This window comes from Camelus ferus, chromosome X, assembly GCF_009834535.1.
Source record: "Camelus ferus isolate YT-003-E chromosome X, BCGSAC_Cfer_1.0, whole genome shotgun sequence".
NCBI classification, from domain to species: Eukaryota; Metazoa; Chordata; class Mammalia; order Artiodactyla; family Camelidae; genus Camelus; species Camelus ferus.
Window position 1 is genome coordinate 71,932,874 of NC_045732.1, and position 22,383 is coordinate 71,955,256.

Below are 22,383 nucleotides of genomic sequence, written 5' to 3' on the forward strand. Positions count from 1 at the left end.
GTGGTATTATTTGATGCACAAGAAATTTTCATCTTGATGACTTCTAATGTATCTTATCTTTTGTCACATATGCTTTTGTTATCTTATCTACGAAAATGCTGTGAAACCCAAAGTCGTGAAGATTTACTCCTATGTTTTCTTCTAAGAGTTTTATAATTGTAGCTCTTGCACTAATACTTATGACCCATGTTGAGCTAATTTTGGTGTATGGTATGATGTAGTGGTCTAAATTCAATCTTTGGCATCTGGATATCCAATTGTTCTATCACTATTAGTTTTAAAACTATTCTTTACCCCTTTGAATTGTCTTGTTACATTTGTCCAAAATCTGTTGACCCTAAATGTGAAGGTTTACTTCTGGACTCTTAATTCTTTTCCATTGATCTATGTATCTATCCTTAAGGTAGTACCATGCTTGATTTCTGTCATTTTGTAGTAAGTTTTGAAATGAAGAAGTATGAGATATCCAGTGTTATTCTTTCTACGATTACTTTGGCTATTCTGGATCCTTTGAGTTAGAAATTGCCTTGTCATTTCCTATATAAAAGCCAGATGGGATTTTGATAGGGATTGCACTCAATCTGTAGATCAGTTAGGAAATATTGCCATTAGAACAGCATTGTTTTTCAATCCATGAACATGGGATTTATTTTTATTTATTTAGATCTTCTTTAATTTTTTCCAACAACATTTTGTATTTTCAATTTATAAGCCTGGAATTTCTTCTGTTAAACATATGCCTAATAATGTTTTTGTTTTTGATGTTATAAGTGGAATCATTTTCTACAGTTCACTTTCAGATGGGTAATTTTTATTGTAAAGAAATACAATTGATTTTATATATTGATATTGTATCCTGCTACAGTGTTCCACTCATGTGTTAGTTCTCATAGCTTTTTAATGAATTCCTTAGGATTTGCTATGTACAAGATTATTTTATCTTCAAACAGAGATCTTTCTACTTCTTCTGTTCCTAACTGGATGCCTATTTATTTATTTATTTATTTATTTATTTATTTATTTTTGCCTAATTGCCTTAGCCAGAACTTCTAGTACAACCTCTAGAAAACAGCAATGGAAGACATCCTTGTCTTGTTTCAGTTCTTAGAAGGAAAATTTTTAGTGTTTCACATCACAGTATGATGTCAGTTGCATGTTTTTGGTAGATTTCCTCTATCAAGTTGAGGAAGTTCCCTTGTATTCCTAGTTTGTTGAATATTTTTATCATGACAAAGTGCTGGATTTTGTCAAATTTTTTTTATGCATCTATTGAGATGATCATGTGGGTTTTGGCCTTCATTATATTAAAATGGTGATTTATATTGAAATATTTTTGTGTCTTATACCAAACTTGAATTCCTGGGATAAATTCCACTTCGTCATTGTATACAATCCTTTTTATATATTGTTGGATTCAACTTGCTGGTAATTTGTTGAGGATTTTGCATCTGTATTCATAAAAATTACTGGCCTGTAGTTTTCTTACTGTACCTAGTCTTGTTATGATATCAGAGTGATACTGGTCTCATAGAATTAATTGGGAAATATTCCCCTTCTATATTGTTTCAGTAATGAAACAAGGAAAGCATTAAACTAAGATGACTCTATGATTCAGTAGCCTATATAAACAAACCAAAACCTAAGCCAGAGTCAATTCCTGTAAATGCCTCAAGGTTAAGAAGAATAACTAATTATAAGCAGCCAACTGGGCTTTCCTAAATAATGCAACCACTTAAGCTATAGCCAATCAGATAATTTTGGGGGGGGCTTCACTTCCATGTCTTCTCCATAAAGTCTTTGCTGTAGGTCCTATTGGTAGAGTGCTTCTAATCACTTCCAGTCTGGCACAGCTTAATTCAAATCAATGTTTGATCAGGTAAACTCTTAAAATTTTTAATATGCTTCAATAGATGTTTTAACAGTCTTTGTGTCACAAGTAGGATCCAAAGGAGACCGCTAATGGCCCTAGGGAGCAATGAGTAATGAGCACGAGTAGGCATCTGCTGATCCCAGTGTGCTCACTGCTTTCTTGCTGGGTCTGGAGGTCATGAATAAGTCCCTGTTGGATATCAGAGCTCTACAGCTTTTGCATTATGAGCAGTCTGACTTTACTTGAGTATTTCTTTTTCGAGACCAGGTCTGCAGTTGAACTGGGTCTGACTTAAACTGGACTGGGCCAGTGTGAGGCTTCAGGTAAATAAATTTTAAGATGAAAAGATAGAAAATGGGTTTCTTCAAGTTCAGAGTCTGGGACTCCTCCATGTGAGATTCCAGCTAACTACATGTATAAAAATTACAGGCCCAGAATCGATGTTTGTTTGAACAAATGGTTTAACCTTACCAAAGATAATCTTTAATTACAGTGACCACAGTGAGAAGCTTTTAACCTAGATGAGTTCATTCATTTACAAGGTACCCTAGAGCAAAAAGGATCTTAGCCAAGCACTCAGAAGGGTAGAGAAAATTATTTTTCCTCCCCTATAATTTCTGGTGACCCAGATACTTGCTCTGGAGCCTGAAGATGGGATCCTGGGAAAACTGACAGAAGCCAGTGAAGGATAAGATTTCTTACCAAAGTCAGCTCTCCTGGATCTTGATCTGTAGTGTCTAGTTAGGGAAAAGTAAAATTTCATGACGTTTCTTTCCCAAATTCAGACTTCTGTGAGTATGCTTTTGGAGTACTCATTTGCTATTGATCATTTCCTTCCCAGGAACAGCTATTGCTTTTCTGTCTGTCTCCCGTTTTATGTACTGAGGACTAGGCATTCTTCCCATTGGGACACACAAGTTGTCATTGCTTGCATGTACAGGCAGCTCCACTGTTATGCTTAGGACCCCAGGACTATGACCAGACAGAAATATGGGTTGCACTCCATTTGTGGCTAGTGTCCTACTGATTGTTGCCAGCTCTCAGGGGAATTGTCCAGGTCTTTCTTCCTTTTGATTATCTTTGCAAGTGGTCCTGGATCATGGGAGAACTGCATCTTTTACACTCTTTGGGAGTGCTGTTTGTGTCCATGGTTAAGCCATAAAAGGCTTATTGATTTTGGTTTGAAGTAACTTGATAGGTATGCACTTGATTGAAAGATATTTGAGAAAATGTTTCTTTAAAAGGAACTCTTTGGTCAGAAGTTTCCCAAATTGGAAGCTAATATTCAGCTTGACAGGAACATTTTTAGGCCTTCTTCCCTAAGCTAAAATGAAACTATGGATGCAGAGGGGAGAAAACAAAACAAAACATCCTAAAGTCTTTATGGATAGACTTACTAAAACATTCCAAAGACACACCGCTCTAAATCTAGAACATAGGAATCTTTTGATTTCCATCTTAATTGGTTATCTTCTCCATGATATAAAGAAGCAAACTGAAGATATTGTAGTTGATTGGGTGGGTCAGCCCCTTGATATCATTCAGGTTTAAATCGAATTCCTTGAGGAATTTAAAACAGTTCTACTTGTCTTATAAATTGAGTCTTTTGAAGAACAGAAATATGGCTCTAGAGGCAATTTAAAGCCCACCTATCCTTTTTTTACCAAATTCTAAACCTTCCCCATTCATCTCAAAAATGCTTACAGATACTATAAAAGATCAGAACATTAAAAAAAAAAAAAAACTCCTTTCTTGGAGAAAACTTACATCCTTTCTCTGGGCATTTGAGAAGTGATTTTTCTACCAGAGTCTTCTCTAGGAATTATGAACCATCTCTTTGAAATGCAAATGTCAGAGAGATAATCTTATCAGAAGGGATTAAAAAAAGCTATTTGGAAACTAGGTGAATGAAAAATGTAAAGTCTTCTCCAAAAATATTAGTAAAAAGCTTAAACCACCAGAGTGGGTAACCTTAACTTATTCCGTTGGCCAGAAAAACAATTTGGATCCAACTGGTTTTTTTTATAAACCAGTAAATTTTTCATTATTGTACCTGTCTCATGGCTACAATTTAGAAATGAAAACTGTAAAAATCTTTGCTTTTGTTTGTATGTTTATGTATGTCCTATATGTGTGTTATAGATATGTGATTTTTCAACCTCCAGATGGTGTTGCCAAAATTAATTTTTAAAGAAGTCTATTTAATTGAGTTGTGGAAAAATAAGCTCTTATATAAATTAAATATTCTCTCAGAAATATAGAAACTAACCCAAATGTTTTTCAAGTTCATGTGATCTAGGATAATCTTTGGTAAATAAAAGCTAGTTAAAGTTTGTGGGTTTAATTAAAACAGGCATATCTTCAGAGTTATCAACATTCAATATAAGGCAAACATGCAACTTTTATTCTACACACGTTTACTAAAAGTTATGTTATCTCTGTTACACGATTTGTTAGCAAGAGAAATAACGTAAGAAGATGGTTAGCTGTTTATTGTCTCATGAAGTTTTCATGACTAATCTAAACATAATTGTTAAGAGGAGATGAATTATATAGATGTAAGGTAAAAGTTTATATATGAACTTTTCAACAATAATTATGTTTTATGATATGTCTACTTAAAAATAGTTTCAAAAATCTGTTTGGTAATTTGAAACCTTAAAGTTGTACTAATTAATGATGGATATTCACTGAATATCTAGACCATCTTCAAATAAGTATTTTACTGTTACATTAAACTACTGAGCATAGGTTTAACTACTTTTGGCTTCTTATTATAACGGAACTGAAGATATTTGGATCAATCAGCAAACGTGTTACGTTATATTGAAAAATTTACTGTGAGAAAGAATATACTTTTGGAAATTATGAAATATATTTATAAATATCCCAATCCATATAATGTTTGTATAACAGGAAGTCCACAATTGCTTATTTCTTAGTTTCGCTAGAAATTAAGGTTTCTAAGGGTTAAGAATGCTAATCAATATATGTAATTAAAACTACTAGAAATAATAAGGTTGAAAGGAAACAACAGTGTACAAAACTTAGGTAAGGAAAGTAGGATGTGTGTTTTGGATAAGGAAAGGTATGAAAGACATGTTTTTGTTAAGGGAAAAGAGTAATTTTGTCCTAAAGTAGAATGAGTAGGTGTTCCAGAATGAGAAAGAGGAAAATACAGGGGAAAAAAAAACTGAACGGATAGAAAGTTTGAGGAAAAGGAATCTTGCGAAAGAAATTGTATGTGTGGTCTTAGCTGACTAAGATCAGAATGGATTTGTTTACAAATTTTTAAAGAATAAGCCTTAATATCAGAAGCACACTGGTGCAGAATTAGTGTTTGGCTTTCTCTGATAAAAAGTCTTTTGGACTATTGGTCTGCTCTTGATAAAAGATTGTGAAATGTCTTTACCTTTTGGGTAATCTGCCTGGAAAACAAAGATTTTGTCTTACCAGAATAGTTTTTTGTGCCTCACGTTGTCTTTTTCAGCTCTTTGATTACATGGGAGAATTGAGTCTTCTCAATATGAAAAGAGCTACATTTTACTCACAATTCTGTATTTGCATTAAAAATCTTTTATTGTCACTTTGGTTAAATAGGTAAGTATTGCTTCATAGTGATCTGTGATACTGTTTAAACAAATGTTCAAACTTTTTGACATTCTTGACAACTTTCCTAAATCAAAATCTAAATGGAGTCTTTTTACCTCAAACTATTTTTGAGATTTTCCAGAGGGTCCTTGGAAAATCTCAAAAGATTTGTCTCTCACCTTATAAAAGACAGATGTTAAAACAATTAGTTTCCAGAAATTGACACAACATTGTAAACTGACTATTCCTCAATAAAAAAAAAATAGGTATATTTGGTTTGTTAAATTACATGGGAAGCATTGTCAAATAAGAAAGAATAAGCCTTCTTAGGTTATACATGGATATATGTTAAATATAGGTTTTCTAGAATTGCTTGAAGTTCACAGAAATTTGTCAATACCCTTATTGTCCAATTATTAATTATCATATGCCACAGAAATAACTAAATTTCCTTTTCAAATGAAGTCTCATCAGATCTTTAACCATGGCCATTTTAAAAATTATGTTTTCATTTATAGACAGTCATTATTTTACTCTGGTGCTTTTGCAGAATTACTTCATCTTCAGAGAGATTCAGGAAAGGGCACTGACAAGTATTCTAGAATACATTTTTCTGATAACTAAGTTTGTAACACTGAACTGGGTAAGCATCTCCAGGACACTAATGGAAAAATTGGATTCAAGCAGGATAAGAGTTAACATGGGTTTAAATGAACTGATGAGGACGACTATAATTTTTATGACTTTTTGTTTAAAACAGTACTGGTTCTTTAATGTTTTATTTTCCATATTTAAAGAAATATTATCCTCTTACCTTTTAAGCTATCTGTAGCTTACAGTAACTTGGTAAATTTTACCTTTGTAAACAGGATTAAAATACATATCTTTTTCTCCCTATCTGATCCCTCAGAATTTGGAAACTTTTAGTGAATTTTTTAATTTTTATGACAATAAAGTTATTTGAATACATCCAATAAAAATCTTCTCCTTATAACAGGACACAATTCAAAATACTGGTTATGTTACCAAGGCTTTGACTGGAATGTCATATTTGAGAATGATGTGCTCAATCAAATATGACCAGATAGCTTAGGGAACTAACGTTGACTTCAGGGAGCCAATAAAGCCCTTTGGAAAACCATGTGGTATCTTGCTTACAGGGTTCCCAGCCATAAGAGATGAGTAAAGGTCACTTCCTGGAAGCGCCAGTTACGCCAGGATATTTTAGGGACCTCAGGAAAAGAGGAATTCACCCAGGTATTTCAGGTAACATCTGGCAAGTTCTTGGCTTAGCTTTCTAGTCTTGAGAGGCTTTTTAAAATCCAATCTGAGATTCCTTATGAAAAGTTCTAGCAAAGAAGACTTAAAAATATCACTGTTCTTACTGTGCTTATGTAAATAGGCTAAGTTTACTAAGACTACACTTATTTTGCAAGCAAATTAATCTTACTGTGATTATCTTTGCTAGAAATAGAAGTGATTGTAGAGATAAAAACTTATGTTTCATTAGAAAACTATAATACACTTACAGATATTAGATTCTTGTCCTGTTTTTAAATTATTTTTTGAGGCTTTGTTGTCTATCTGTAAAGTGGACTGAATCCTGAATTTTGTAGTTTCCCTAAATATCTGGTTAGTTTTCCAAATGAACATTTCAAACTTTCTCCCACCTTTCTGACTTGGAATCACTAAGAACAAAGTGCCCTTGATTCTTGTTGAAAGGGATCATACTAGGTCCTCCTTACTACCCAGATGGCACCAAACTTCAGGGCCTTGAAACTTGGGTCCATATATCCCAGTTAAAAAGAATTCCTCCAGACTCTTGGAACTGCACACCAACTGGAGATCTGAAATTAAAATTAATTAGGGAAGTTCCTCCCTAGAAGCAGATGACATCTTGAGGTAGATAGATCTCCGAAGATCACAGATCAAGACTTTCATCTTTAATATGAAAACTTTATTCCGTTTGCCTTTTTGCTATTTGCTTTTTCTCTATGTTAATTCATGGGAAGATGATGCTCCTTAACTCTGGCAACTATTGCTAAATCTAACAATAAGGCCATAGCTGCACAATAAAAGTCCCTAGGCTTTCTTGCTATGGTGATTTTAGATAGTAGAATTCCTTTACAGTACTTTGGCTAAACAAGGAGGAATTTGTGCCATAGAAAAATACCTTGTATTGTATCTGGGTTGACACCTCTGATACTGTGCAAATAAAAGGAATTAACAAATAAGCCACTTGGCTAGAACAGGTAGATGCCTCTTCAGGTACATTCTTTAACTTACTAGGTATCAACTGGTTTGGTTCATGAGGGTCCTGGCTAAGCAGCATACTTCGGTCTCTTGGTATTATCCTCCTGATAGTCATCATTACAGTCTCTCTGATGTTCTGTGTTCTCTCAGAGATCTTAAATACACGTTCACAGCCATCAGCAGTGCAGCAGGTGGTCTCACTCTTGGAGAAACAAACAAAATGAACGGCAAAAACAATTCTTCCACAATCCTGACATCATAACCTATGAGTTTCACAACAAATTTCACAAAACAAGAACATTTTAAACCTAGTAGTGACTGAGAGTGATGCTAATACCAAAAGGGAGAAATTATTAAAGTAATCAAACAAGGAGACCCTTAGATTGAAGTTACTCTAATGATTTGGTAGACTGAGTAAGCAAACTGACATCTAAACCAGAGTCAATTCCTGTAAATGTCTCAAGGTTAAGAAGAACAATCAATCACAAACAGCCAATTAGGCTTCCCAAAGAGTTGCTTAAGATATAACCAATTAAATAATTTCCTTGCCTTGCTGTCATATCGCTATAAAAACCTTGCCCCTAGCTCCTGTCTATAGAATGCTCCAAACCTCTTCCAGTTTGGCACTATCCAATTTGAATTGATGTTTGCTCAAATAAACTCTTGAAATTTATCTTTTAACAATATTTTGGAAGATCTGTAAAGTGCTGGCATTTATTCTCCTCTAAACATTAGTAGATGTAAAGAAAAATCATGCTACTATATGTCTCCTCTACTCTCGATACTCTATTACAAAATTACTTCACTTCTGATCCCAGATGTGTAGGTTTTCCACACATCAAGCAGGTCTACCACACTAGCTGGATGTCCTGTGTTTACTAGGAGATAACATCAGATCCCACAGCTAGAATGTTAAGTCCTACAATACTGCCCCCATCCCCACTTCAGATGCCAGTCACAAGTTCAGGTTACCTGTACCAACTGGCTATAGATTGGAGGTTCTCATCTTCCCCTCCTCAAGTTCAATAGTTTGCTAGGGCAGCTAACAGAACTCAGGAAAATATTTTACTTACTAGATTAACAGTTTATTATAAAAGAATATAACTCAGGAACAGCCAAATGGAAGAGATGTATAGGGCAAAGTATGTGAGAGGGAGTGTGGAGCTTCCATGCCTTCTCCAGGAGAGCCACTCTCCCAGCACCTTCAAGTATTTACCAACTGGGAAGCTCCCTGAACTCCATAGTTCAGGGATTTTTATGGAAGTTTCATTACATAAGCATGATTGATTAAGTCATTGGCTGTTGGCAATTAACTCAACCTCCAGACCCTCTCCTCCCCTGAAGTGAGGTGAGGGGAGGCAGGGAGGAACTGAAAGTTCCACTGCTCAAATTATGGTTGGTTCCCCTGGCAATCAGCCCCCATCTTTAAGTTATATAGGGGCTTTCTAGAGGTCACCTCATTGATATAAAGCCTGATGTGGTTGAAAAGGGCTTGTTATGAATAACAAGACACTTTTATTGCTCTCATCACTTAGGAAATTCCAAGGGTTTTAGGAGCTCTGTACTAGGAATAGGACAAAATCCAAATATATATTTCTTATTATAAATCACAATATCATAATAAAATTCACAAGTGCAGCCCTCTGGTCCTGAGATTTTCTTTGCAGAAAGTTTTTGTTTGTTTGTTTTTAATAACTAAATCCATCTCTTTACTTGTTATAGGTCTATTCAGACTTTGTATTTCTTCTCGACTCAGTTTTGGTAATTTGTATCTTTCTAGGAATGTCTATTTCATCTAGGTTATCCAATACATTATCATAAAATTGTCTGTAGTATTGACTTACAGTCCTTTTTATTTGTGTCAAGTTGGTAGCAATGTCCCCTCTTTCATTCCTGATTTTAGCAATGTGAATCTTCTCACTTTTTTCTCTTCCTTGGTCAGTGTGGTTAATGATGTGTTGTTTTTGTTATTCTTTTCAAAGAAACAAATTTTGATCTCATTGATTTTCTCAATTATTTTTGTGTTCTCCATCTCATTAATTTCTGCTCTAATCTTTATTATTTCCTTTCTTCTACTTGGTTTGTGTTTAGCTTGGTATTCTTTTCATGGTTTCTTAAGGTGGAAGATTAGGTTATTGAGATCTTTATTCTTTTTAAAATATGGGTATTTATAGCTACAATTTTTCCTTTAAGCTCTGCTTTAGCTGCATCCCATAAGTTTTGGTATGTACTGTTTTTGTTTTCTTTAATCTCAAATTATTGTGTAATTTTCCTTTTGTTTTCTTTTTTTGACCCATTGATTATTTAGGAGTGTATTTTTAATTTCCAATATATTTATAAATTCCCAAAGTGTCCTCATGTTACGTATTTCTAATTTCATGCAATTTTGGTTGTAGAACATGTTTTGTTTGATTTAAATCCTTTTAATATTTTGAGACTTATTTTATGGCTTAATTTAATTACTGAAAAAAGTAGAACAAATTAAACCAAAGCAAACAGAGGAAGGAAATAATAAAGATTAGAGTGGAAATAAATGTAATAGAGTACAGGAATACAATAGAGACCATCAATGAAATGGAAATAGGTTCTTTAAAAAGATCAACTAAATTTCATACTCTCACTAAGAAAAAGCAAGAAGACTTTCATTACTAAAATCAGGAATAAAAGTGGGGACATCACTACTGCCCTTACAGAAATGAAAAGGATTTTAAGAAGTGCTGTGAATAATTACATGTTAACAAATTAGATAACCTAGAAGGAGTGGACATTTTCTAAGAAAGGTATATATACTGAAACTGATTCAGGAAGAATTATAAAATCTGAGTAGTCCTATATCAAGTAGAGATTGAATTAGTAATCAAAAAACCTCACAAAGAAAAGCCCAGGCCCAGTCAGCTTCACTGGTTTATTCTACCAATCTTTTAAAGAAAAATTAATAACAAACATTTTATATTCTTACAAAAATAGAAGAGAGGCCGCTTCTCAATACATTGTCTGATGTTAGCATTACCCTGATACCAAACCAGATAAAAATATCACACACACACACACACACACACACACACACACACAAAACTTGATGGATATAGACACAAAATTCCTCTATAAAATACTAGCAGAATAATTCAGCATCATATATAAAGGATGCCCTAACCAAGTGTAATTTCATCCCACGAATGCAAGGCTAGTTTGACATCTGACTACCAATCAACATGAAATGCCATATTAATACAATAAAGGGAAAATCATCTCACTAGGCAAAGAAAAAGGATTTGACAAAATGAGAACTTCCTCAACCTGATAAAGATATACTGAAATGTAACTATTACACTGTATTTCATGGTCAAAGATTTCACTTGCTTAAACTATGCAACTACAATCTATTCTAGTTTTTCTTACTTCTAAATGAAGTTTTTATAATTTGGGGTTTTACATTTTGATTTGTGAACCATTTTTAATTCATGTTTTGTATATGATGTGAGGTAAGGGTATTTTTTTGTATATGAATGTCTGCTGTAGACTGAATGTTTGTGTAACCCCAAAATTCATCCAATGGGATGGTATTTGGAAGTGGGGCCTTTGGGAGGCAACTAGGTCTTGCAGGTGGAACCCTCATGAATGGGATTAGTTCCATTATAAAAGAAACCCCAGGGAGAGCTCCCTTGCCCCTTCTGCCATGTGAAGACACCTGTTTATGAACCAGGAATTGAACCCTCACCAGACACCAAATCTGCCAGCATCTTGATCATGGACTTCCCAGAATCCAGGACTGTGAGAAATCCCAGTCTGTGGTAATTTTCGTAATATCAGCTGAAAGTGATCAAGACAACATCCAATTGTTCCAGCATCATTTATTGAAAAATCTTTCTTTCTCTCCTGAATTCCTTTGGGACTTTTTTAAAAAATGAACTGACCATATATATATGGGTCTACTTTTGGACTGTTTTATTCCATTGATCTATGTGTCTATCTTTATGCCAAAACTATACAGTCATGATTACTATAGCTTTATAGTCAGATCTGAAATCAGACAGTGAGTTTGTTCCTCCAACTTGTTCTTCATTTTCAAAATATTTTGGCTATACTATGTCCTTTGCTTTTTCATATAACTTTTAGAATCGCAGTTTGCTGAGATTTTTATTGAGACAGCATTGACTTTATAGATCAGTTTTGGAGAGAATTACCATATTAACACTGTTGAGTCTTCTAATCCATGAACATCTCTTCTAACTCAGGGCTCCTGATTCAATCATACTTTATTAAGTATATGTGTCAAGTACAGTGTGAGGGATATTAGGATGAATAAGAAAGTCTTTGGGGAAGGGAACATACTAGTGGTTTAAATAAAAATGTCTAACATTTGAGAGTTTTTTGTTTGACTTTTTAATTGAAGTATAGTTGCTGTACAATATTAAATAAGTTACAGGTGTATAATATTGTGATTCACAATTTTTAAAAGTTATATTCCATTTACAGTTGTTATAAATATTGGCCATATTCTGAGAGTTTTAATATTTTTAAGAGCATTATTACCCCTTTCAGTTGGAATTGAAATGGGAAGGGATATTTTCAGCCTGAAATTCAGTTGGATAACCCTCTCTGATTATGTGTGGACAAGTCCCTTGATTTTGTATAGTGGGCCAGCTAGGACACTTTTTAGAGAGAAAATTCACACTAAGAAAGGTATGTAAGGAGGGGAGGATATAGCTCAAGTGGTAAAGTGTATGCTTAGCATGGACAATCCTGGGTTCAATCCCCAGTACCTCCTCTAAAAATAAATAAATAAATAAACCTAATTACCTACCCCCCTAAAAAGTATGTAAATTTGGATATGATTTCCCTGGGGTACTGTGGTGTGGTGTTCAGTTCAAATCACCATCCATTATCTGGTCCAAAGATTTGTCTCAGTATACAACCCTCAGTTGACCCAAAATATCAGAAGTCTTATGAAGAAACTACTCTAAGCAAACATAAAATGAACTGAAAATGTTAATGACTGCTCTGCTAAGAACTATGTAATACCATGGAGCCCAAACAGGCCTGGGATAGTACCTCCTGGGTAGGTACAACTCTGAAGCTGGGAGAGGGGGTTTATCCACACTCCAATAGGAGTCAAATAGGGGCTGTGGCCCTTTGGGAACTACAGGAAATCAGAGTGGCTTTGCCACCATGAAGACTCCATCATATTAATAGCTGTAGGCAGTGGGTACAGGGCACAGAACAGGGGTGCTCAGCAGATATGGTAGTATCCAAAGAGGAGTAGCACCTTCGTCTCAGCTACTTGGACTTGTTCCTGGGCACAGGCGAGACCTACCTTCAGCCCTCCCCTGAGCATCTGACAAGGTTCAGGGTCCTACTACTACAAATGAGCCAGCCCAACACAGCTCACATACTCAGGACCTCATCTGATCCACTCAGCAGTTTGTAAGGCAAGTTTTAGTCCCATTTCACAGGTGACAAGACTGACCTTCAGAGCACTGGATCTGTTAAAACTGTCAAGTTGATTCCTCTAGCTATGAGTCCCAGAAGTAATGTTTCACTTATTTTACATTATTACCACAGGAATTTAAAGTGTCTTCTTTGCTTGCATAAGCTCACTGAACATTTCAATTGTTTATCATGTATTGACTTCTGGATTTTTAAAATTATGACAAATATAATCCACATCACTTAAGAAAAAGTGGAGATGAGTGAGCAAAGAAAATAAAAAGAATTACACGTGGTGGGAGCCATAGGACAGTAGAGGACAGCAGTGCCCAGTGACATGGTTACAACGAGAGGAAGAGATGGGGATGAGCACACCGCAGAGGAATGGCATGGAGGTTCCTAACCATTAGGTGATTGGGCTCATTTCTGAGTGCAGGCAAGACCTATTTTCTGGCTACCTTGCAGGAAAAAACATTGCCTATTTTTTAGTGCACACATTTTCAGAGTTTTCTCTGTGCACAAATGCATTATACATTTATATTTTTACAAAAATGGGCTGATACTGTATATGCGGTTCTGAAAACTGTTTTTCCTTTATTGTTATTTTACAGTGTACCATGAACATCTCTTCCATGCACGTGGGCAAAAATCCCCTACTGAAACACAGAGAGCACTGTAGTTGGGTCAAAAGGCTGCTGGTAACAAGAGTGACACCCAAAGCAAAGTATCAGCTTAAGGTTAAAGCACATAGCCTGGCAAATGCCTGCCAGGGAAAGCAGGGTCAGCAACATTTTCACCGGAGGAGTCAGAATTGAAGGCCAAAGGCATTAAAGATATGGGATATCATGTAAGCCCCTTTGGCCCCTACCTCCGCCTCTCATTCCCCTGACACCCCGTTGCCCCCTTGGGGTGAAGGGATCCTGTACATCTCTTTGCATCCAATGAAAGCCACTCATTTTCTGTTTTTTCCTTAGCTCCTCCTGAGCCCGTGACATATCTCCACATTCTCTCATCATCTCCTCACTGCCCAAATGCCTTTCCTGTAAGTCCTCCTGACGGTTCTTGGGGGAATCGTCCGTCCCCCTGTCCGTTTTTCTTTTAGCTTTCCGGGGCACATAATCTTCAGCCGGGCGCTTTTCGGCAGCCCGTGGCTCACTCTCTGGCTTTGCCTGGGATTCAGGCTTGCCCTCACTGTATGGTTTTCCCTCGGCTTCAGACTTTCCCTGCTTTTCTTGCTTCCCCTTACCATATGGTGATCCCTCATCTTCTGGCCGTCCCTCATTCTGGAGCTTTCGTGCATGTTCTGACTTCCCCTCCACTTTCAGCTTTTCTTCCTCATCTGACTTCCCTTCATTTTCAGGCTCTACTTCATCTTCTGGCTTTCCCTCGCTTTCCAGCTTTCCTTCATTTTCATTGCAGAGTTTTTCCATGTTGGGATGTCGCCTCCTTTTCCTGTCCTGGGAGGGTGGGGTGCGGTGGGGAGAGGAGACAAAGAGGAGACAAGAGAGACTGAGGGCCTGGGGGTGGAATGCAGCTCTGGATAGCACTTGCATCTCGCCCTTGTCAGGGATTCCCTGACCTGGCCTGGCCTTCTTAGTGTGCCTTGTGACACACTTTACCACACCATTCCTCCTGTACATGAGAGCCAACTACTTACAGGGCAGACCCTGCCACCTTCGGTCATCCTTCAGCGTGGCAGGGAGTGTATATATTATACATAGTGGGGGGCTGGTCAATGGGGCCCTCAAATTTCTGCCCGAGCTGTGCCCTCCAAACCTGTCCCTCCAACCTGTCCAGTGCCTCTCCCCCTTTCACTGACCTGCAGGGATTCTGGACTGGTTCCTCCTTTTCTAGCCTTGCAGAGTGCTGGGAACAGACAGGCAGACCTGCAGACAGACAGGAGACCGGGGCAGGGGCTGCATGGTGAGTGGACTGAGGTTTCTTTCCTTAATCCGGGCCCTCCCCATCCAACTTTTCCCTCCCCTACCTCCCCTGCATCCCAGCCGCCATTGCTTTTAAGGCCTCAGACCAGGATCCTTTCCAAACTAATCTTTCTGTCCCCCTTTCTTGACGGCAATCCGCCCCATTCCCACCCGTTTACGCGGCGGTCACTATTTCCTTATGGACACAGAGTGTGAGAGGTGGGTGATTTTTAGAATTTGTCTATGTTTCACTGTCGCACTGCGGGGGCGCAGCCCTCCCCCCCATTCAAGCTCGAAAATGGATGGAGGGCACAGAGAAGGGGCGTTGAGGGGGCGGCGGGACCAGCTGCGGGGTCCTCCTTGCCCACGCCGCGCCCCGTGCCCCTCCTCACCCATCTCTGGACCCTTCCCCTCCTCCCCGGCCCCGCCCCGCCGCTCCTGGATCCTCCTGTCATCCGCCTCCACCCCCGCGCGGGCCGCCAGCAGCGCCCACCTTCGCACTGACCTGCGGGGCCCGGGCCAGGCCTGCGCCTCCTCGGGCTCGCCTAAGCCCGCTCGCCCCTCGCCCGCCGCCAGGGCAGCTCCGGGAGCTGGTTCCGCGCGGGCGACGCCAGCAGACGGCTCCAGGACCTGACCACAGGGCGGGCGGGCGCGGGGGCTGCTGCCCACGTCTGCGCCCGGCCGGTCACGTGAGCATCGCGTCACCCGAGCTCGGCACCCCCCGCCCCGCCCCCTCACCCCCGTCCCGGAGGGACCAGACAGCTGCTGACGGTGGGGAGTGGGGGTTGGAGAAGAGGGAGACAGAGTAGGAGGGGGTAGACTTCCTGATGCAGGTGCTTTACCTGGCGCATCTCAGGTCCTTGAACAGCATCCCTCTGAGATCCCCATTTTCGCCAGCTGTGACAGCTGATCACAGGGGGGTAACCGACTTCGCCAAGAGTGCTCAGCAACCGAGCCCCACAACTCGCTTTCAAGACCAGCTCTGCCTGACTGCAGAGCCCAGGTGGTTGTACCCTCCGGGAAGTTGAGCTGCCACCTTGAGTATTGGTGTTCTGGGCCTCCTGTCTTAATCCACATACTCTCTCTCCCTGCGTGGTCTCTGTTCATTTCCTTCTAAACACAAATGATTCCCATATCTACGAATCCAGGTTATTCCTTCCCCTGAGCCTCAGACCCATTTTTACTTTCCCACCAGCAATATAAGAGAGTTCTGATTTCCCCACACCTTTTTCAATGTGACATACTTTTTAATTTTCACTAATAGCATAGATGAGAAGTAGAATCTCAATTGCACTTTATTTTGCATTTATTTAATGACAATTTTTAATATCATTGTAAATTGTCTGTTCATGTCTTTTCCACATTTTTCTATTGGGCTGTTGATCCTTCTCACTTTTCAAGTATACATTTAACTATACATTAACTATAGGTCTTACTCTGTTATATAAGTTGCAAATATTTACTTCCAGTTCGTTAATTGCTTTTTTACTTTTTTAATGGTGTATTTCTGCCATGCATTAAAAAAATCAGTCAAATTTAACAGACTTCTATTGCATCTAGATTTCAATTCAGAATTAAGAACTCTTTTTCTACATCGGGTCAGAGAAATTCACACGTTTTTTAGTACTCATATGGTCAACTATATTTGTCTTGAGGGCATCTGTGATAAGAAATGAAGGTTAAGGAATAAACCAGCACCAAAATGAGTTCAACCTTCAGCACATTCAAGGCACTAGGGTAACAAAAATCAAAGCCCAAGGCTCATTAAAGGGGGAAAGATTTCCTAGGAACCTCAAATGTTTCACTTTAAGGGTAACTGGAAATAAACAAAACCTTTTAGTTTGGCCTTGCAACACCTAGGTGAACTAGTAAACTTTAAGCTTTTATGTAGATCATGGTAGGTCCAGACAGGAAGCACCCTTACAGACCTGACCAATGGAAACAAAATCTTCTCTGGAGGAAGATTTCATCATTCTTGGCCTCAAATTATTTCAACAAACAGTTGTTCAAGTACAATGCCCATACACAAAGATAACCAGGAACACAAAGAAAAAAGACATCATAGGTAAGAAGCAATAGAGACAACAGGTAATACAAACAGATCCATTAGCTTTGAATTATTTGAATTATCAGTTTACTAAACCAAAATGCTTAGTGTATTCAGATAAATAAAACCCAATCTTGAAAATTTCAACAAGGAACTAGAAAACAGAAAGAGTGGGGAAAAAAATTAATGAAAACTCCAAAACTAAAAAGTAACTTAGCTTAAATCAGAAACTCAACGGATGGCCTTAACAGCAGATTAGATGCAGCTCAAGAGAGATTTAAATTACTAGAAATTATATCCAGACAAAATTATCCATAAGGCTGCACAGGTAGACAAGAAGATAGAAAATACAGACAGGAGGGTATGATAAGGTCTAATACATATTTAATTGGAGTTCCAGAAGGGAAAGAAAAATGGAATTGTTCAGAGTCAATCTTTGAAGATAATGGCTGAGGGCTTTTCAAAACCAATGAAATACATTGTTCCATAGATCCAAGAAGTCCAACAAATCCCAAACAGGATAAGTAAAAAGAAATTCATGCACAGAATGCATGATAGTGAACTTATGACAGACAATCAAAGACAAAAGAGAAAATCATAAAAGTAGTCAGAAAAAATAGAGTATGCCTTGAAAGGAACAAAAGTTAGGCTAATTACTGGCTTCACAACAGCAATGATAAAAGCATAAAGATGGTGGAATGACATCTTTAGTGTCTTGAAAGAAAATCAGTGCTAACCAAGAAATTGATAACCAGCAAAAATACCCTTCAAAAATAAAGGTGAAATAAAACCTTTACAAATAAACAAAAACAGAGAGAGTTTTCCAGCAGCAGCCATGAACCAAGGGAAATACTAAATGCTACAGGGTATTTTTAAGATAACAGGAAAATGATCTCAAATGGAAGACTGGGGATGAAGGACTGAACAGCAATTAAAAGGTTAAATGGCTAACTATTTATATAAATTTAAATCAATACTATATAAAAACAGTATCTTAATTCATATTGACAACATGAGTCAAGAGAGCTAGAGCAAAAGTATTTAAAGTTCTGGCATTATCTGGGGAGTGTGTAAAAGTATAAATTAATATTAGACTTTGGTAAGATAAAACTGTATGCTGTAACTGTCAGGTAACTATTAAGAAAGAGTAAAAGAGTGTAAAACTTCTAAGCTAATAGAGGGGCAAAAATAAGAAAATAATCAATCCTAAAGAAGAGAAAACTAACATAGATCAGATGGGACATAGAGAACTTGGTACGATGGTTTAGTTACATCTAGTATTAATACCAGTAAGTACATTAAATGTAAGTGATTTACATGAAACAATTCAAAAACAAAGATTTTCAGACTGGAAAAAACCCAACTATATACAGTTTACAAAAGACATATCTGAAATACAAAGATACATAAAGACTGAAAGTAAAAATGTAGAAATAATATAACATGAAAACAGTAACCAAAAGAAAACCATTATAGTTAATAACAAAATAGACTTTAAAGCAAAAAGCATTACAAGACATATCATGAGTGTGAGTGTCACTTCGTGATATCTTAAAATTTGTATTATTAACTTGATCTCAAAGTAAATAAAACAAAATTTGACAGAACTACAAGGAGAAATAAATCCTCCTTCTCAGTAATAACACTCCTATCTCTGTAATTCTGTAAATAAAGTGTTGAAAGAAAAAAAAAACACTAACCTAAAATTCCATATCCAGTGAAATAATCCTTCAAATGTGAAGAAGAAATAAAATACTTTCTCAAACAAAAACTGATGGAATTCAGCATAAACAAACCTTTCCTTCAAGAAATGTTAGAAGATTGTTGCCAGGCAGAAGAAAAATTATATAGGTCAGCAACTCAGATCTACATAAAGGAAGAGCACTGGAAATGCAATAAATGAAAGTAAAATGAAATCTTTTATTTTTATTATTCTTAATTGATGTAAAAGATAACTGTCTAAAGCAATAAAGTAACAATGTATTAAGTGATTGTAGCAAATGGATAGGTGAAATGAATGATAAGTGCTCTGTGGTAAGTCACCTGCACTACATATAAATGAAGCAGAAGAGTGTTATTTGAAAGTGGTCTTTTTTAAAAATGTAAACTCGAGGAAAATCACTGAAATTAAAATATATCTATAACTGATACACTGAGAGAAGACAAATGGAATCATGTAAAATAATTAAAACTAGAGAAGGCAGAAAGAGAACAAAGAGAAAACAGTTATAAACATGGTTGATATTAATCCAAATATATAAAAAATCATTTAAAATATGAATGGTCTAAAAACATCAATTAAAGACAAAAATTGTCAGAGTGGATCAAAAAAAACCCCAAGTATATATTGTGTACAAGAAGCTCACTTTAAATATAAAGACTGAGAGGTTAAAAGTAAAGCAATGGAGAAAGATGTATCATACTACACTAATCAAAAGGAACCTGGACAAAAAAAGAAAGCTGGAATAGCTATATAATTTCAGACAAAGCAGACTTTGGAACAGGGAAAATTGTCAGAGATGAAAAGAAGCAGTAAGCAATGATAAAGGGATCAATTCTGAGAAAAACACATAATAATCCTAAACATGTATGCACCTAACAAAAATGCCAATGTAGATGAGGCAAGAACCGATAGAACTGAAAGGAGAAACAAACAAATCCATTATTATAGTTGCAGACTTCGATGCCCCCCCATTCAATAATTGACAGATCAAACAGCAGAGTATCAGTAGGGATACAATCAATCAGAACAGCATTATCAATCAACTTGATTTAACAGACATTTATAGAACATTCCATCCAACATCAAAACATATTTTTTTCAAACTCATATGGAACATTCACCAAGAAAGCCCATATTCTGGGCAATAAAATACACCTTAACAAATTTAAAAGAACAGAAATCATAAAAGTATGCTCTCAATAGAATTAAACTAGAAACTAATAACAGAAGGATAAATGGAAAACCCAAATATTTGGAAATTAAACAACACACTTATGAGTCAAAGAAGAATTCTCAACGGAAATGTAGAAATGCTTTGAACTAAATGAAAATACAACATATCAAAATCTTTGGGATGAAGCAAAAGCAGTGCTTAAAGGGAAATTTCTAGCTTAAACACATATATGAGAAAAGAAGAGAATTCTTCTTATTTATTTTTAAATTTTATTATTATTACTTTTAAATTTTGGGGGTGGGAGGTTATTTATTTATTTTTGGAGGAGGTTTTGGGGATTGAACCCAGGACCTTGTGTATATTAATCATGTGCTCTACCACTTGAGCTATACCCTCCCCCTGAAGAGAATTCTCACATCGGTAACCTAAGCTTTCTTCTTAGGAAACTAAAGAAAGAAGAGTAATTTAAGCCTAGAGCAAGCAGAAGAAAAGAAATAACTAGAGGAGAAATCAATGAAAGTGAAAACAGGAATACAACAGAGAAAATCAACAAAACCAAAAGCTGGTTCTTTGGAAAGATAATACAATTGTTAAATCTCTAACCAGGGTAACCAAGAAAAAAGAAAGGAGACACAAATTAACAGTATCCGAAATGAAAGGGAGATTATCACTACTGATCCCATACACATTGAGAAGAGAATGAAGGGATATATGTACCAATTCCTTGAATGATGCAAAGTACTAAAGCTCATATAAGGAGTAAAAGATAGCCTGAATAGCCCTTATCTATCAAAGAAATTGAATCAATAATTCATAACTTTCCAAAGACACAAATCACTAGGACCAAATTCTACCAAACATTTAAGGAAAAAATCATCCCAATTCTCCACAATCTCTTCCATAAAACAGAAGTAGAGAGAACACCTGACTCATTCTGTAAGACCAGTATTACCCAAATTCCAAAACCAGATAAAAGACATGACAAGAAAGGAAAACCGCAGACCATTATCTCTCATCAACATCGACACAAAATCCTCAACAAAGTATCAGGAAATTGAATCTAATAATGTATAAAAATTACACACCAAACAAATGAAATTTATTCTCAATGTGCAAGGCTGATTCAATATTTGAAAATCAATATAATCCACCACATTAACAGAGTAAAGGAAAAAAGCATCTGACAAAATCCAACACCCATTCATGATAAAAGCTCTGAAACTAGGGTTAGAGGGGAACTTCCTCAATTTGATAAAGAATATCTATAAGAAGCTTACAATTAACATCATACTTAATGATTAGAAAGTGGACACTTCACCCTAAGATCAGGAACAAGGCAAGGATGTCCTTTCTCATCTCTCCCTATTAAACATCATACTAGAAGTCCCAGCTAGTGCAGTAAGACAAGAAAGGAAATTAAAAGTATATACATTGGAACAGAGGAAATAAAACTGTCTCTATTTGCAAATGACATGATTGTGTAGAAAATGCCAAAGCACTGACAAACTACTGGCCACAAAATCACAAGATGTAAAGTTAATACATAAAAGTTAATTGCTTTCCCATATACTAGTAATGAACAATTGGAATTTGATATTTTAAAATGCCACTTATAGCTGCATTCCCACAACACAGAATGTAAGAAAAAAATCTAAGTGTGTCACAGATGTATGAAGCAATTTCACTGAAAGGCATGGAAGAATAAGTTGCTGACATAGGTAACTTTGGAAATAAATGAGTCTGTAAGCCTAAAGGCAAAATTTTCTCTCAATTATAAATGTATTTAAAAACATATAAGGATATACATATTTATATATTTTATATATATATATATATAGAGAGAGAGAGAGATGCATATATGCATAGGTTATTATCTATCCGTTTATCTCCTTTCTCTGAAATGCAATGATATCCCAACAGTAACCAGTATACCTACTACATAAATCTTGATTTTTAATACCATTCTCCAACCAAAGGTACCAGGGCTCCTTGGAGAAATGGCTGATTCTAGGACTTGGGCAGGAAATATGGAAGATAAGACTAGAGCATCTTGTAGTGCCAGAAAGTTAAAAAAAACACACACACAAAGATGAGGGTGTGTCAAACAGATACAAAAGCCAACTGAAGGAGCTTCCAATGGCCAAAACTGGAACAATTTGAGCAATGAAAATATATAAAGTAGTATTAAATTATAATCCAAAGTATAAAATTAATATTAATGAGCCCATACTGATATAAATAAATTGAATACATTAATAAATGGAGGAGAAATCAAATGTCCTATGCAGAATTTCCAATAAATTTTGGAGATACTCCATCCTCAAGAGGGTGAAACATAACACCGCATTCTTTTAAGTGTGGACTGTGCAGAGTGAC

The 22,383-nt window shown here is 36.5% G+C and overlaps 1 protein-coding gene and 1 long non-coding RNA gene across 2 annotated transcripts in view; one reads left to right on the forward strand and one right to left on the reverse strand.

Annotated features, from left to right (window-relative positions):
* LOC116662153 overlaps window positions 1-22,383 on the forward strand; it is a 44,899-nt gene that overhangs the window by 14,072 nt on the left and 8,444 nt on the right. The gene's annotated exons all lie outside the window — the stretch shown is intronic.
* LOC102509233 (transcription elongation factor A protein-like 3) lies at window positions 13,711-21,142 on the reverse strand. The gene is given in 4 exon segments (XM_032475519.1): window positions 13,711-14,048; window positions 14,050-14,598; window positions 14,961-15,027; window positions 15,906-21,142. Coding segments are annotated over 4 exon segments (675 nt in total). The 5' UTR covers window positions 15,935-21,142; the 3' UTR covers window positions 13,711-14,018.